Source organism: Chelmon rostratus, chromosome 18 (genome assembly GCF_017976325.1).
Source record: "Chelmon rostratus isolate fCheRos1 chromosome 18, fCheRos1.pri, whole genome shotgun sequence".
Lineage (NCBI taxonomy): Eukaryota > Metazoa > Chordata > Actinopteri > Chaetodontiformes > Chaetodontidae > Chelmon > Chelmon rostratus.
The window spans coordinates 4,745,358-4,763,370 of record NC_055675.1 but is presented as its reverse complement, the minus strand read 5'-3'; the positions used below and the strand labels follow the sequence as shown (position 1 = coordinate 4,763,370).

The window sequence follows — 18,013 nt, the reverse complement described above, 5'->3', positions numbered from 1 at the left end:
CAGACACACATAGTGTTCAGATTATGGTCCATTATACTGTCCTTTTATTCAAAATTATCAAACCAAGCCAAACTTGTCTGTTTTGTTCTATGTAAAGTCAGCACTCACAATCTCGGCATGCAGAATACACAACATCCAATTAAACGGTACATACAGTGAAGAAAATGGAGTGATGCAAGTGAAGAAAGTCTATACATTAACCACATTTACATATTACTCCCTGGAGTAATATGTAAATGTGGATTTGACTTAATGTGAAATCCTTGTCAGCCTCAGAAGAGGATGATGATAATCAGTGCTAGTACCTGTGCTACTACTAATAATGTTTCTATCAAGGTTATAGATATTATCAAAACATCAGGGTTCTATTTATTAAGCTTCAGTTAAATATGAGCCTGGTTTTAGACAACCAGCTGCACATTTGTAACCATCTAGGATCTGTAATTTAACACACAGCAAACTCTACGATGTACTTTCCAGTTGCCTGGTGAAGTGGAGCTGCATGCATGTGAGTTGCTGTTTCCGTCTTCACAATCTGAAAAGTAGAGATAACCAAGCATTTAGAACATTTATAGACTTGATTCTGTCACAGCCCAGCCCTAATCTGTCCTGCAATCTAACATGCAGGGTTGGCCCTGCATATTCCGGCCCACTTTTCCCCTGTGGCCCTGCCCTCTGGTGACAATGGTCTGAACTGCTACAGCTGCTTCCACTCTGCTCATCAGCCACGGCTTTAAAACTAAGTCAAGGACTATGGTCATCGCAAGATTGTTTGCCACTCTGAAGTGTACTCTGCTCCTGTTGCTTGTGCTCAAGCCTTCCCTTGTCTGTTTTTTGCCTTGTTGTGACCCTTCTTGCCACGTGAGTTTTGTCTTTGTTATTTGAAGCCTTTTTGAGTTTTTGCCACGTGAGCCTTTTTCTGTTTTTGGTCAATTTTGGGACATTTCTGCCTCTTTTCTTTGCTTGTGTTTTTGGCCCTTTTTGGAACTTACTGCCATGTGAGCCTTGCCTATGTTTTCTGTTTTTTTGTGGAAATTTGCTTGATCATTTATTGTCTGCCGGTATTCTGAACTCTGCCTGTCCTTGACTCTGAGATTTTGCCCACGCCCTCTGTGCCTCTGCCTGTACATTGCCTGTGCTTCGAACTCTGCCTGCCATTGACTCTACTTCTCTGCCTCATCCCTGTCGACGATCAGCCTCTGTTCGTCTTTGTGTTTAGTGGTAATTTGCATGCTAACTCAACAAACTACAATGATGAATATGGTTGACATTACACTAACTAAACATTAGCATGTTAGTGTTGTCAGTGTGAGCATGTTAGCATGCTGCTTTGCCGAAGTACAACTTCACAGAGCCACTGATATGCCCATAGACTCTTATGCTGTGCCTGGAATTGCATAACAATGTACTGCCTGCTACATACTCAATCAGTATGTACTGCATACTGCCTACTAAATGAACAAGTCAGCATACCAGTACCAGCAGACTGAAGTGTACCCAAGCAATGCAAGTTCTCTGCATCACCTGGCTGTGATGTAATACATGCATTCAATGTAATATATGCAAAAATCAATTCAAGCTAAAAAATCCTGCAGTGTGGTGTTCGAACTGTGTGCCTCGCCTCCTGCCATTGGACAGTCTGAGGAGACGTAATACATTTTGGGGGTCATACACAGAAATTCTTGGGATTTCTCAAGTACACAAAATCAATCAAGTTGACATCATGCTTGTTAGTGTGTGATTCCAAACACAATGTTCTTGTTCCAGATTATACGCAGTCATTTCTCATGACATTGATGATGCAATCTAGTAGTGGCCTCCTGCCTCTGTGGTGGTTTATGCCTACAGTGTACAATTTGGAGACTTCAAAACCTGCTACTTTGTTTGACTGGCTTCCTTGGGTGGTGAATCGAACAGTGAATAGGAGATTAACTACTTTGGTTTGCATCTACAGGTCTGAAATGTAATATTTTTTGACATTTGGTATCACTGGAGATGCACACAAGTAAAAAGCAGACCATTAATGACATAAATCTGACCTCAGTCTTCACTTGTCTTTTGTGTATGCGGTTGAGGTCAAATTTTTCATGCTCTCACTTTTTCCTTTTGATTTTGCCTGAGGGTAGAAGCAAACATAGTTATGATGCATGTATTTATCACTTTATGGTGTCATTCTGGATAGACTTTATCGGAAAACTCACCATTATGAGCTTTAACAGTTCCTCCCGAACCTGTTAACAATAACACAAAGATCGCTTTATGAATTGGGCAGATGACTAATACTAAACTACATAATTATTGGAAACATTTTTGGGCCCTAAAGCATTTTTATTGGGCCCCCAGACATTAAACCCTCGCCTCACATGGCACAGGTAAGAATTCCAACACTAAAACATTATGCAGTGTGTGCAGTCAGTCATTTGAGCTGTTTCCTTGCTTATGACAACAGGACATTTGAGAAATTTTCAGTAAATCAGTGAACACGATGGATACCTGTCAATGGTGGAATGACAAACCTACCTTCTGCTCTGCAAAACACCCTGTTAGTAAAATGAGAAGGCCCTGCAAGAGAGAAATGTAGTGTAACAGATTTTAAACTGTGTTTTTATGAAGACATTTTAGTTTAATTATTAATATTCACAAAATCTGATGATCATTCAAGGCAATAAAAACTACAATGCTCATGTAGAGGTTGGGGTTATGGATTGATGAATTGAACAATGGTGGCTGTAGTTAAAAATTTTAAGAAACATATATTTAACCATGACTTTTCCCTTACTTTAAGTGCTAGTTGCCAAGCCTTACCTTTCCTTTATCCATGCCTAGTGACTACATGGGTTTTGTTGAATTGTCCTGCATATTTTGGTAGTGAGCTATCCAAATTTTGAGCTGTCATCTTTTGTCACTGAATTTATTGTGACAAATATATTGGCCAATCATATTGTCAATATTATAAAGTTTTCAGTGTTTCCACTTGTAATTACATTCATTAAAAGAGTACTCCAGCAATTTAGCATTATACTTTTATAACATTGTCAAACTCACAGTCAACAGTTTGAAAAATGGTCAGAATCGATGCAGCAGAACCAGAGACAGATTTTCTTCATCCTTGTCCTAAGCAAGCACCCTATATTACCCACAATGCAACTTGACAGTTGGGTTGAAGATGTGGGTATGTTTTGCTAGCAGCAGCTAATGTTGCCTCAACCTGCCATCTTAAGCAGAGACCCGCATAGCTAAACTTTTTTTTCATTTCCAAACAGGGTCACTTTCAAATTACCTGGAAGGAATTGAGGATGGTGAAACTGTATTGAGCAACAATAAACATGGGACTGTCTGCGTCCAACATAAGCTGAGCGAAGCCAATAATCCATGTTATTCCAAAGATGGGTGTCAGAAAAACCACCACTTTGAGGATACTTTTAGCTGTCTCCTTGTCATCTGTCTTGTTGCCATCAGGGACAGAGGACTTCACCAGAGTAACAATGACGACCACCATGGAAAAGAGATTTGTCAAAATAACAGTTCCCACTGGGAGGAGGAAAGCATGTATAGAGCCCTCCAACAGTCTCTCAAAAACTAGCCAGCATGTGGTCGAGTCGTGGTAAGACGTGTTGGTGTATTTGCAATACACGTAGCTAGACCCCACTATCAGGATTGGGCAAACATAGCCTACGATGCTGGAGATGAACATGAAGACTCTTTTTCTCAGCGGGCTGAAGACAAAGATGAGCTGGTGGACAAGCATGACACTCATGCACAGCATCCAGCTGAACATGGCTAAGAAAAACAGGTGTTTGCATAAGGTAAAAACAAGACACCAGGTGTCGCTGAGAGTCTCAGGAGAAGTGGAAGCCAAGAAACTGCAGTCAGCGAGCAGGAGGAAGATGGCAATATTCACCAGGGCTGTGTGGCGGAAATGTGAGAGGTTAGTCCTGACCACAGCCGACCACACTAGATACTCAATGATGAGGAAGATCAGCAAGGAGCAGATGGACACACCCAAGCCCACACTGGTAATCATATCTAGGACGTCTGTAGATACATCCCCCTTGGCCATGAGGACAGAGAATGAAGTCAGGTGGTTGCACTCGCAGACTGTACGGTTCCCATCACTAGTTTTGACAAAACATCCTGCATCTGACCAGTCATTCTCTGTAGTGTTCCAGAAGACGCAGAAAGGTTTATTGGCTTTCAGCTGCTCCTTGGGGAAGTCCAGTTTAATTTCTAGCGATGAATCATTGTTGTCCTCTAGTGTGGCCAATAGCAAGAGGCTGGTAGGTGTAGTTTGGCCGAAGTTGTTTCTTAATTTATCCATTAGATTTTTCACAGCGACAGTTTTCATTATTCCATTGGTCTTATTTAGGTTCACGCTGACATCAAACGCGGACACATTACAGTCACGAGTTGAGCAGAGTTTGAGCTCCAAGTTTTGGCTGTTGATTTCATTCGTCTTGTTGACCTTAATGTTCTTCACTAGACCTTCCACAGATTGAAGATAATTTGATGACATGTTGTGAACAGTAGACTCGTTGACCCCAACCCAGGTCTTGTTCAAGATGTTGCTTGTTGCGCTAACAAAATCCTGAAACAGAAGAATAAATGCAATCAGTGCTAAGGCACATTTTGTCTCAAGATACTCCAAACCTACTAATCAGTATTGTATCTATCCAATCATAACTTAATGCATCTGTATTGTCTAAAATAAAGCCAATCAAAATTCATCCTTTACTATGCTCTGTTTTGTCCACCTCAGTCTGCTAGTGTTCCAGCGTTGCTCTCCTTTAGCACAGCCAACAGTGTGAACTTTTGACAGCAAGTGCAATTGAAAATTAGAGCCTGTGAATAGGAAAATGTTTTGGGTGCACCGGTGGAATGACTGAGTTCTGTTATTGAGGTTGCCACGATGCACAGATTTGCATATGTATTATTAGCAAAGAGCAGTGTACAAAACTGTCTATTGGCAGTCGTATGGTGTTAGAGGGTTGAGGTTCTTCCCTCAGTCAAACAATATTTGACTGAGTCTATAGTTCTAACAAATCCAACAGAGTGACACTCTGTGTGTCTCCTCAATGTTACGCAGCATGTCAAGTTGAAAAAGACTTTCCAATCAAACTTTCCTTCATGTCATATAATAAAAAAATTAGAAATGAGATAAGTTTGTATCAGGAACTTCAGTATTTGTATCTAGTAGCTTGTGAAAAATAAGGTCAGATTAAGTAGGCTACAGCTGTTGTTTGGATGTGTCAGATATGTAATAAATCATCATTTACCCAATATTAAAGGATTCTTGCTTAAAACCGCTCAATACTTTGGGGCGACTGCGGTTCGGGGCGTAGAGCGGTTGTCCACTTATCAGAAGGTCAGTGGTTGGGGGTTCGATCCCTGGCCTCGACAGTCTAAACGTCAAAGTATATTTGGGTCATCAATGTGTTACTGTGTTCACACATGCTACCATGCCACTGTGCTCGTAATGTGCAGGTGGACTAGCTACCATGTGTGAATGTAGGCTTGTGCTGTAAAGGTCCTTTGAGTGGTCAGCAGACTAGAAAAGCTCTATATAAATGCAGTCCATTTACCATTTAGTTGCCAGACTCATGCCATGGTTGAGTATAGTTGGAATGATGTGACCTGTGTATGGAAATGTGGCTATTTGATAATAGATAACCTATCTCTGTTCAAACATGGTCTGGCATTGGATGTGAATGGCCTCTTTGATCTACCTTTTTGCCGTCTACTGACTCCTGGTTGATGACCTTTGACCCTCTCCCAGTTAATGCAATGGCCGGTTTTGGTCTGGGGCTCACAGACAGCTGATGTTGTCTGTTTCAGGTATTCATTCAGTGTTGAGATATAAGTTCACAGTCTCAAAAATGAACAATGTTATGTTAATTTCTTCCATTTTTCTAAATCAGCAGCAAAGACTGAAGATCTCCAATGCTACAGTCTAGTGGGTTACACATCTGCCTACGTGTAGCTCATCAGCGCATTCACGCACAACACTTGCCACAGGATTTAATCAAAAGTTTCATAAAAACAGTTGTGTTAAAAATTTCTTTTCAAGCTGCCGTTTTCAAGCTCAAAACTCCACATGTAAACAGTGGCATGCACAGACTTTTTGAAGGGCAGGGGCAGAAAGGAAAAAAAGGGCACATATAGCGTGTCCTCGTCACTGAAGAGGGCACTTTAGCACGCGTTTTGGCGTCCAAGAGGGCACTTTAACACGCGTTTTGGCTCCCAGGGGGCACCTAGAGTGCGTTTTGGCGTCCATGAGGGCACTTTAGCGCGCGTTTTGGCTCCCAGGGGGCACTTAAGCACGCGTTTTGGCTCCCAGGGGGCACTTTAGCACGCGTTTTGGCGTCCAAGAGGGCACTTTAGAGCACATTTTGGCTCCCAGGGGGCACTTTAGCACGCGTTTTGGCTCCCAGGGGGCACTTTAGCACGCGCTTTGGCGTCCAAGAGGGCACTTTAACACGCGTTTTGGCTCCCAGGGGGCACTTTAGAGCGCGTTTTGGCATCCAAGAGGGCACTTTAGAGCACGTTTTGGCGTCCAAGAGGGCACTTTAGCGCGCGTTTTGGCTCCCAAGAGGGCACTTTAACACGCATTTTGGAGTCCAAGAGGGCACTTTAGCGTTTTCAAAAACTGGGCCACGAGGGCCCCCCCCCCTCCCCACCCGTGCACGCCACTGCATGTACATCATAATCAATCAATCAGGGGCTTACAGGCAAGACATCCTCCTGCAAGTGAACATTTTCTGATGCAGTGGCCATCACATAAAGCACGCTGATGGAACCGGTAATTTCGGCCATAGTGTCACTGGCATCAGAATCAAATGTGGTGGTGTTCTGAAGTCCATTAAATATATCCAGGGCCACATTCTGGGAAGCCCCGAGGCCCTTGAGGAAGTTCTAGAAAAAACAAAACACCATTATCTCCATGTAACAGTGTACAAAAGCACACAAATGACATCCATACCCAGAATGCAGATGGGGTCTAAACAGCTGTAAACTTGGAATTAACGGGTCCTCTCTTCAATCTGACTGGTTTTGACACTGCGTCGCACTGTCTGGGACAATAAAGTTTTCTTTTATTGGTAAGAATAATGCACATCAAGGTGTATACTGTGACCTGGATGATTAAGAATCTTCACAGGCTACTAATACAGTTTTACTATCAATACAATAGAAAACAATGACAAGATGTTTAAAAATGTTTTTAGCCATGCTGTACAGGTAAGCTAATTTGCTAATTTCTGTCTCTTTTCGACACCCAAATATACTTACTTTACAGGCTTGGGTAATCATTGTCAGAGCTCCAAATTTAGTAACCGTCGTCACTGTCTACTGCAGTTCACAAGTTATACAAGTTATACAAGCACATACCCTGCAAGGGGCAGGGCAGGATAGCATTAGATTGTAAAGATATTCTTCTGCTAAAAACCTGAATTTATCTGCGATTCCAATGCATAAAAATGTTGACTTCCATTGCAGTAATCTCTGAAGTAGTCACTGTAACTCCTGTAACTAATAATACCAATATATATTGCTATCAAACAGTATGAGACAGAACTTTTGATTTTGTAAATTTTTGTGCCATTAATGTATAAAAGTGAAAAATAAACTTTTAAAAAATGTAAAAGGTTTTTTTTTTTTTGTTATTGTAGATAGAACCTTATAATTCTATGGTCAATAGCTATAATGCCACACTCACGTCTGCGGCATTTAAAATTTTCCTCAATTCTTGACTGATGCAGTAGTTGAACACTAGGTCCCAGCTGGTGCCTTCACAAGTGCGTGACTTATAGCCAACCCTGCCCTCCGCACATGTTCGATTAATCACTGTGTCTCCAGCTGGGGCTTTGGGCCATATCTCTCCATTTACATCATCCTCATCGCAAAACTGTGTACCCGCTTAGGAGAAAATATAGGGAATCGTTAGTTGATGCAAGAGACAATGCAAATAAATGTCATTCTAAAAAAAAAAAAAAAGAGAATGTCCTATTATACCATGGACTACATTACCATAAATGACTGGGATATCCACTCGTGCACTTTTTTCCTGTTCCTTTTTGTTTTTAAAAGTGACCATGACATATTGTGCATCCATGGTTTTTTGGCAGCTAACAGAAGCAGTGAAGTCATACACCAGGTGATCTCCATCAGCTGTCAGAAAAATTAATATTAGTGTCATTGTTTGGTGAATTTCACATGCATCCTGTGCAATAGGAATATTGTGAATTCAAATTTCTGTCAGTGTTAACAGTTAAAGTAGCATTTTATGCTGTAGCCAACAGAAACAAGAGGACAGACAGATTTGACAGAAGCTGCAGGTTTGTCTTACATCTGTTAAACAGTTCAGATTTCTTTTCACCCATGTAGCTCCACCAAACATCAAAATTCTCTGTGCTGTTTAGGATGGTGGCAGTGATGGCAACTTCGATGGCACTTTTATCGCCCTCAGAGCAGTCCACAGCGAGGGGGTTGATGTTCAGGGTGATCTCATCAGGGAGGAGCGCCACACTCAGTTGTGTCTTGGCTATGTGTCTGACTGACCCCCTAGTAAATCCACACTCATACGTGCCTGCAGGGAACAAGGGGTAAATTCACACTACAGCTATGACCTCTTCTCTCATATGACTCAGATCAGGAGTCACCAGCAGATTTGTCTTGAAATGAAAGTCAACTGAAACTTTAATTATCCACATTTGCTATGGAGGTGCATTGTCAGCTTCTGCGATGTGATACTGACTGGCATTAGCAGAAGAAGTACTTATATCCTTACTTAAGTACCATTACAAAAACGTAAAAATACTCCCGTTCCTTCATTCAAATACCTACGTAAGTAAAAGTACAGATGTATTATCAGCAAAATGATCTAAAATAACAATCTGAGAAGTTTAGAGATGAAATGTTCTATTGGTTACCCCTGCCTCTTGGTGGAACTGCCACAACCAGACATTGCTTTCTTGTGAGGGATCACAAGCCAGAAAAGGTTGAGAACACCCGATTTAAACTTTAGACTGTGTTTTATAAGCTCACCTCTAATTGTTTCATAGCAAATCTTTATGTGAAAGGTAGGTGACAATAAATTAAAAGGTAGTGGAGTTGAGCAGCATTAAATAGAAATACTCAAGTAAATTACTGGTGATTTGAATCCCAACACATGGTGATGAATGTATAGAGTGATGGCCTAAAGTAGGGAGTACTGAATTCATACATGGGGCTAAGCAACGGATAACAGCTAATTATTCTTTATGAGTCAGAACCCAAAATTCAGGCTCCCTGGACTAAACTAAGGTAAGGCCACTGTCATGACAGAAATATAAATAAAACTTCAATTTCTTCTTCATGATATGCAATTTTTCCATTTTTTGTTCACTTCTGTTCGACTTTAAGCAAGAGTAAATGTGGAACATTGTACTTGCCTGTCCAGATCCCTGTCAGGTTCTTGAGCGTAACTGCAACACAAGACTTGTATTCCGGTGTGGAGCAGTTGTGGTTCAGTTTCACCACACTGCCGTTGTTGAGCTCGAAGCGCTCGTGCTTCTTGCTCATGTTCCAGCCGGCGCTGCCCGTCGCCTCCTCAAATAAGCATTTCAGTTCTGGAGAGGAGAGGTAGCACACCGCACCCTCGGGCGACTCTATGGTAACCATTCCTGCATGTAGAAAGCAAAAATAAATACACATTGTGGTGGATGAGGATGAGCTCTTTTCATTTTTTCCAAATTAGAACAGAGTGTATCTCTTTAATTAATTACTGTGCAGATTGTCAGTACAAAGTGGATAAACATCATGAGCTTACATTTTTTATTACCCAAGCCTTAGTCCAAAGGTTACAAACTCCAAAATCATCAATTTGTTCAACACATTTGTACTGTGTTGTGGGTTGTGATGAACATCCCAGTTCCTAAAGACTAAATTAGACTTTTAGTCTTGTTTCTAGGCCAGTGGCAAACTGACTGATCATCAGGCTACATCGTTAACCAAAGTCAGATTAATGTGTTTGGGTTGTCAGCTAGACTGGCTGATAAACTGATGCCGTTGTTGTATTGCCTGCAGACTACACCCTGTTTCTGGAGCATCCTTTAATTAAGCTTAATCTTTTGTTCTTTCTGTCACAGCTGCTGTTTTTAATCTATATTTTTCTTTATTTTGCATTTTAGAAGTTGTGAGCCTGATTAATCACATGAGCTGTGTAAAATACAGACAGTAAACAAAAACAGAATGCAACGATTTGCAAATCATTTTCAACCTATACTCAAGATATTTAATGTTCAAACTGACAAACATTTTTCTTTTTTATACACCCCTTCTGAAATTGATGCCTGAAACATGTTCTAATAAAGTTGGCGCAGGGGCCTGTTTACCACTGTGTCACATCACCCTTTTTTTAGTAACACTCAGTAAGTGTTTGGGAAGTGAGGACAATGATTGTTGAGGTTTTGACAGTGTTTTCCCATCTCTGTTTGATAGTTCAGGGTCTCCATTCTTGTATTTTGCACATCATAGCACTTTCAGTGGGAGACAGGTCTGCACTGCAGGCAGGCCAGTCTGGCACCTGTAGTCTTTTAAGCCGTCTTTCATGCTGCTGTTATGTGCAACCCTCCACCTCTCCATCATTGCCTTTATGATTTTATATGATTTCAACATCCTCATCAGCCTCATCAGTCGACAGAATCACCATCCACCTCCACCACCAAGGTGTCTGGGCTCCATGCTGATTGATTAGTCTCCATTGATCACAAAAAAAGAAGGCTGACAGATTTGATTACAAAATCTCCCTGTAGAGTCTAAGTGCCAAAGACTATTTATAACATGGACTCGTCAGACCACAGCACACTTTTGCTCTTTCTGTCAGTCCTGCTCACATGAGCTCAGGCTCAGGGAAATCAGCTGTGTTTTTGGATGTTGTTTGCATGAGTCTTAACTTGCATTTGTGGACGCAGCAACAGACTGATCGTCAAAAAGGACTTGCAAATGATTGCATTCTGTTTTTATTTATGCTTTACACAACATCCCAACCAAAATAATTCCACCCAAAGTCAGACTAAAACTGAAAGACTGTAGCCAGTGTCAACAAGATGCTGTTCACTGCAGTTTGCAATAAAACCAGAACTTCTAGCGATGATTAAAAAAATAAATAAATAAATAAATAAAACAAAAATAATGAGTCCTAATTCTGTTGTATCATGGCCGTATTATATACTCAGAGTGGGGAACAGTAAAACACAGCAGATAGTCTACTCAGAGCATGCAGTACAACATCTGATCTAAATGATTGGCAATAAGCAGCACACTTTTTTACTGACCTTCAGTGTCGACCCAAAGCACAGCTTTAAGCTGGGTTTCCAGGTTTGTGATTATGCTTTGAAGTGTAGAAGTGTCAAACTTGACACTGACTGCTGCCTCAAAGTCAGCAATGCTGTTGCCCTGCCTTTAACATTTGGAAAGGATCAATGAAAGATCACTGGTTAGTGTGACAGGAAGTGTCTGTTTGTGCTTCCGATAAAAGTAATATGTGATTTACAACTGGAATGTTTACAACTGAGGTGTGAGAGCTGTCTAACCTTCGCCTTCTGGTCAGTGTTTGAATGAATATGTTGAAGTAAAATAATTATTTATCTATTTGTTCTAGTTAATTAAGGGAAAATTAATTGCAAGCGCTAGTTTCACCGAGTCTGTTAATCTGATGTCAAATAATGGTGTATGCCAGATGCAACTGGGTCATAGGGTCTCCTAAAATGACAATTACACTCCTAATTAACAATGGGTATGAGCAATAGCTTAAACGACTACTAATTGGATACATCTATTCAAACTTTTTTTTCCCTCTTCATCATCTTTGCAAAAATGCCATACTGGACTGAGAATGAGATGACATTTTTTTTACTTGAATTTACGCATGAAAATCAGGGGTTGCATTAAATTTCAGGTCTAGACAATAAGGTTTTTAGAGTTACAGTTTGGTATGTCCTGTCTGGGCTGCTGTAAAAACATGGGAGCAAAAAAATGGCAGACTCTGTGGAAGAGTACCCACTTCCTCTGGATGTATATATGACTCATTCTAACACAACCATTCTTCTTCAATAGATAGCCAATAGATCCCCATAAATCCTACACACTGGACCTTTAGGAGTTAGTCAGCTTTAAAAGCGTTTGTCCAGTTCAGCTGTGGTTTGAGAACCCATCGCGCATATGTTGTAGGAAGAAAGTAATTAAATGGTACAATACCTTAGAACGGTTACATTAAGGGACTCAAAGCCATTCAGTCCTTCGAAGGCAGTTACAAGCTTTGAAAAGAATGAGCATTAAACCATTTATATTGGACTTATGCAATACAGATGCAAATACTGTATCTTTAGGAATACACACGTATACATTTGTGATGACAGTGACATGTACCATGGTGTTTTTGCTGCTATCCCAGGTGCTTTCAGTCAGTATGACTGATCCATTGATGTGAACTGCATTGAATGCAAACAAGTTTGATATTAACAAGCATATTTGTCTTTATGGAAAAAAGTATGCCAATAAAATCTATCAGCACAGCAGTATACAGGAACACGTTCAGATAAGATTGACACTTGTTCCATGATGCTACGCTAAACTGCAAAACACAATAAATCATCGCAGAAAATTTGCATGCAAATACTACAATAAAGGAGGGTAATTTTAAATATGTGTCAGAGCGGCTACCTTTGACTTTGGCGATGCAGAGTGGCATGATGTGGGACACGTTTTGTGTGCAAGTCGTTTCTCTGCAACACTGGTAATCGTAGCACACTTGATTGCTCCAAATGTATCCGTCAGAGCAGTTGCAACTGAATATATCTCCAACAATCAGGCAATCTGGCAACAGAAGCACAACTGAAGCAGCTGTTCTGTGGCCTCCACTGGCCGGTTAAGAGGCGTGACGAGTCAGCAGTCAACGGCAGCATGAAACAGAGCAGCCAGTGAAACGGGTTTTGCAAACATTGTGAATCACTGCAATCATGAGAGACACTGGAGCACACAGTTAGAAATGTGCACAAAAACATTAGGATGATACACACACAAACACACACAAATGAACAAACACACTCATGATCTTCATTTTTGGGGTCATTGACCTTGACTTACATTCATTTCTGGGAGACAAAATGAAGACTAACCCTAACCTGTCCTTTAACTTAACCTTACCTTAACGTTAATGCAAGTCTCACCCTAAAACTTAATGACTTACATTGTGGGGACTTGCATTTTGTCCCCATAAGGCAGGCGAGTCCCTACAATGTGACTGTATAAACATATTTATGCCCTCATGGGTCTTGTTGATTGTGTGATTAGCTGCGAACAGATGTACTCACGGACGTGCCACACACACGTACACACACACATACCTACAATTGTAATTCCATCATTTCTGGGGACATTTCTTTGCCTTACATTCATTTCTTGGAGACAAAATGGAGACTAATCCACACCCTGACTTTAACTCAAGTGTACACCCTATGGGGACTTGTTTGCATTTTGTCCGCATAAGGCTGGTGAGTCCCCACAATGTGACAGAGTAAACATCAAACAGCTTCCATGTTAACTGCTGCCACAAGACGAACCGGAGAGGATTAGGTTTTGTTCAGGATTAAAGCTCAAAGGAAAGAGCCTGTTTAGTCTGTGTATTATGTCAAGCTGAGTTGCTGCATAATATTCTACGTGCTTAATTTTTTTCAAACTTTCACCTTATTAAACCATTACTTCTTACTTGGCTCATGGGTGGATTTCAGGATAATCAATAATTTCATGTATCATGTATCTCAATAAATATGCTGCCCTGGATCTCATGGTGTTGGTTATGATCAACCATTTAGCACAAACCCAGCCCCTTTCAAATGCATGAAATCATAGTTGCATTAGCAAACCCCAAGTTAAAAGAGCAGGGTGGTAACTAGCTTTGTGATACCAGTCATACAGAGTCTAGTCTGATCTGCATCTAACAAATTATCAATGCACTTTTACTCTTGAATCTTTGTTTTTACCACTATCCTTTCCCCAACATGCGATTGGCTTGTAGTGCTGCAGATACACAAAACTTCTAGTTGTGATTATGGGGTCTTGGAGCCCAGGAGAACAGACCACATTCTCTCCATAAACAGGAGGTAGCAGGTTTAAATCCTGTTGAACAAGAGAGCAAATTACTGACTTTAATGGATCTTTAATGTTTGCACAACAGCCCCTACCCTCTAAACGTTACACAGAGTTCCTGAATCTGCGTCCTGCTCGAAGATGATTATGTTGAACTGTGTTGAACTGACCGCCCTCCCCCCCGGAAGGTATTAAAGAAAGACAGTTTGGAATAATAGCCAAAGAAAGAATACAGTTCTGCAGCACGATACCTGCTACCAGTTCATTTTGTAAGAGGGTCACTGTGTGGGAAGCTCCACTTTTATCGATCACTTCGAGGTCATCTGTCCTACTGAAAACTGAGAGGATGGTCTGGGCTTCCAGCGTGACATTACTCTCCAACATCAGCTCAGCTATGAAGACATCTTCTGCAACAACACAAGATATTTCTAAGCGTTATCTTTTTGCATTTTCAGCAACTTGATTGAGAAAAGGGATTTACTGCATGCTGTGTCTCACTTTGGATTTCACGCTGATAAATTTGTGAGTGGTGGATTTCTGCTGCTGTAAACAAAATTGATGGATTGAAGGATTGATGCTCAAAATGTGAAGGTTTCGAAAAATTGTGTGTTTGTGTGTGTCTGTGTGTGTGTGTACTCTTTTGCTGCATTCATATGGATTCAGGCACGGTAGATAGCAGACGGTCAACACATAGAGTCGCACAAAATGGCAGGATGGCAGAATGAAAACACGCTTGATGGTATGTTGCTATGGTGATGTATCCTTTACAAAGAATGGATGAACATATATTCAATAAAATTATCTTAAATAAAAGTGGATTGAGCAAAACAAATAATGGGCATCCCATGACAGCGTTCTGGATTTTGTCCTCAAAGGTCAGCACTGTCAAGACAGCTTGCTATTGGTCAACGGTGCAAATTCTCTCCAAAATTGAACTTAACACAAATGATTAGGCATACTCACCACCACCAACTGTGATGGTTCCATTGCCGTGAATGGACATGCTGGTGAGACTAGGCCTTAAACACTGACAAAATTTGGGGTGGGGAGTTTTTAATAAAGCACCCTAAGTGACAATGTAGACAAGTGACTCACCTGCTGCAAGGACCTACAATGGCAAGAACAGGCAAACAACAGAATTTTAGTCTTCCTGTCATGGGTGTAATTCAGTCTTATTTCCAATTCTTTAATTTCCCTTTTTAGCGGGACGAATTAACACAGATATGCACACAAGTTGGAGCGCATCATTTTAATTTTTTGTCAGTAAATTAAACTGTTTACATACATCGAGCCCTCTAGATTGTGTGCATTAAAGTAGAGCATTTAAATATATTAATAATATAATTAAAGTAGAAATTTAAACAAGAACCATCTGCTGAAAGTCCAGTCTAAAAAATAAGCAACACATTAGGCTGAGAGGCATAATTACCGAATAGTAGACGTACACAGCTCCAATCAGAAACATAAACACCTTGGAACACATTGTTACTCTGGTGGGAAAACAAACACGGAATATAAATGAGCAGCAGCAACAACTGAGGAAAAAGGAGACTGAAGATGCATATGTACAAATGCACACACACACACACACACATTGGCATACATGCCCTTATAAACAAACACTGAAATATAAAAAAAAAAAAAATCTCAGGACTTTTACATAATGTTCTCACATATGCAGATGATAGAACCCTATTTAGTTAAAAATAGCAGCATTTAGAATTAACTTTATTCCGGTGTCTAAAAGTCTGCAGTCTTAATTATCAGAGAGTTTTTGGTGACTCCCTGACCTTTCCCCTAATGTCTTAATCAGGCCAGATTTTCCACTTGTGCAATACAAATTAAAAAAAATAAAGTTTTAAATTAGCCACTGCACTAGCTCTACCCTCAGGTAAAAATGTTAACTGATTATACTGTATTATAGCAGCTTCAAACCTAAATTCTGGTCTTGATAATGTTTTTATTTTGAACTATGATCATTTAGGAAATACACATAGTACAAGTCAGACTCTTCACTTCTAAACTCTGAGAGCACATTAGTCCAGTTTTAGCTGCTCTGCACTGGCTGCCTGTAACCAACACAACTGATTTTCAGGTCCTCCTCCTTGTATACAAAGCCCTTAATGAGTTAGCACCAAACTACTATTTGCCTTCAAGAACACTATGATCATCTGTTGCTGGTTTATCAGAGGTTAAAATCCGGGATGCAGCCTTGTCAGTTACACCTCAAAGGTCTGGAACGCTGCCTACAGATATCAGGGAATATTTTTGAATGAAGGCTAAAAACGTATATCTTCTCCTGAAACTCTGTACTTTGTACTTTGCTTCGCAGGTATGCACTAGTCTTCTTTCAAAATGAAACGTGTGTTAGCTTTCTCAACATGTAGTCTATCAAGTCTACATTTGACTGTGAGTCAGACGGTGGTGCATCTATGCTATTACATATTCATCCTCCAGCTTTCACGGCATTAGCAGGTATCTGTTTTGCCTTCTAGATATGGGAAGTTCATATTTTATCTTTTCAAACTTATTTGCATCATTTTGAATTTGAACTGTGACTACAAACCACATGTTGGTGGTTTTCCCTGTTTCTCATAACAGTGCACTGTTCACTCCTGCCCACATCAATGGCGGCCTGCAGCCAGTGTGGTCAAGCAGAGGATGTGGCTTCTTTTTAGCCACTGTTACACTGGTTAACACCAACACAATAACACTCGACCAACAGCACAGATAGCCTCATTCAACTACCAGCACACGAAAGACATTCATGTTCTTGCATAAATATGCACAAGTTCATAAACACACATGCAGATATGTATCACAAATAAACGCTTGCGCACTGACATGCTACAATGCCCACTAACACACAAATGCTTACATGAACTATCCCGTAAGGGCTGGACACAATAATAGGAACACCTGTTCAACGGCCATATCCATAGTAATTATTATAAAAAACTGCAATAATAATGGTAGTAATGCTTTTTGAAGCTTACAATGCAAATTTTTGCTGGGATTTTCAAAGTTATGGTTTTCGTATTTTGAATTTCACATGACCATAACATTACAGGCTTCACTTCTTCACAAAAGTAGAGTTTCGAGCTCTGAATGTATGTATTTCTGACGTTTAACTCTGAAAAGGATTTATCATTCGACACATTAGCTCAGTGTTTGAAAATACATTACATTACATTCGGCATTGTTTTGTCCAGGGAGAGAAAGCTTTGTGTTTTGTGTAGAACCATGTCCACAGTTAAAGCCACAGTAAATTCACTTACTTTGATTCTTCTCGGCCACTCACTTATTCATGTACGTAAAGAAATCTCCATACAGTCCACCTCGATGATATCGCAGAGTAAGGTATTTGCTTTCTGTTCTTTGGCCCTTGGAAGAGAACAGTTCCTGTTAACAATACTCTGATTGCAGGAATAGCACGAACATTTGTTTACTTACTGTTAAAACATTTCATTTTGACTTTGAAAGGCTGAGGGTTTCTTTTGTAATAGCAAAGATAGGTCTCAGACTGAGACAGACAGTCAGTTTTGACTTAAGGGTATACATAACTTAGTTGAGGAAGGTTGTAACAACATTTAACACATGAAGTCAGACAGATATTTTCAGATATATGCTTTTATAATGCTGTTTACACTAGTACCTTACTATTACTGTCTGTAGTACAGTGCTATGTAGTAAGATCTAGCTTCTCTTATGATCTCATATCTCTCATAAAGATAAATACACATTCATAAAAAGCTCTTACCTTGTCCTTACACTTAGCATCGTACAGAAAGAAGATGATTAACCCGGCAGCTTTGCTTCATTTAGCAACCAGGAATCTGACTGTTCTCCATATCTATCAGGTACACATCAGAATTAGAGAGAAAGTAAGTGA

The 18,013-nt window shown here is 40.3% G+C and overlaps 1 protein-coding gene across 1 annotated transcript; it reads right to left on the bottom strand.

Moving 5' to 3' along the window:
• Positions 1–35: 35 nt before the first annotated feature.
• adgrf3b (adhesion G protein-coupled receptor F3b) lies at positions 36–18,013 on the bottom strand. The gene is made up of 19 exons (XM_041958154.1): positions 17,882–18,013; positions 17,400–17,505; positions 15,551–15,611; positions 15,217–15,229; positions 14,373–14,528; positions 12,697–12,849; positions 12,403–12,464; positions 12,232–12,290; positions 11,310–11,434; positions 9,426–9,656; positions 8,342–8,581; positions 8,023–8,163; positions 7,712–7,911; positions 6,724–6,909; positions 3,281–4,585; positions 2,521–2,562; positions 2,202–2,231; positions 2,040–2,116; positions 36–535 (listed from the first exon to the last, which is right to left on the bottom strand). The coding sequence occupies exons 3-18, from the start codon at positions 15,602–15,604 to the stop codon at positions 2,048–2,050; spliced, it is 3,066 nt and encodes a 1,021-aa protein (XP_041814088.1). The 5' UTR covers positions 15,605–15,611; positions 17,400–17,505; positions 17,882–18,013; the 3' UTR covers positions 36–535; positions 2,040–2,047.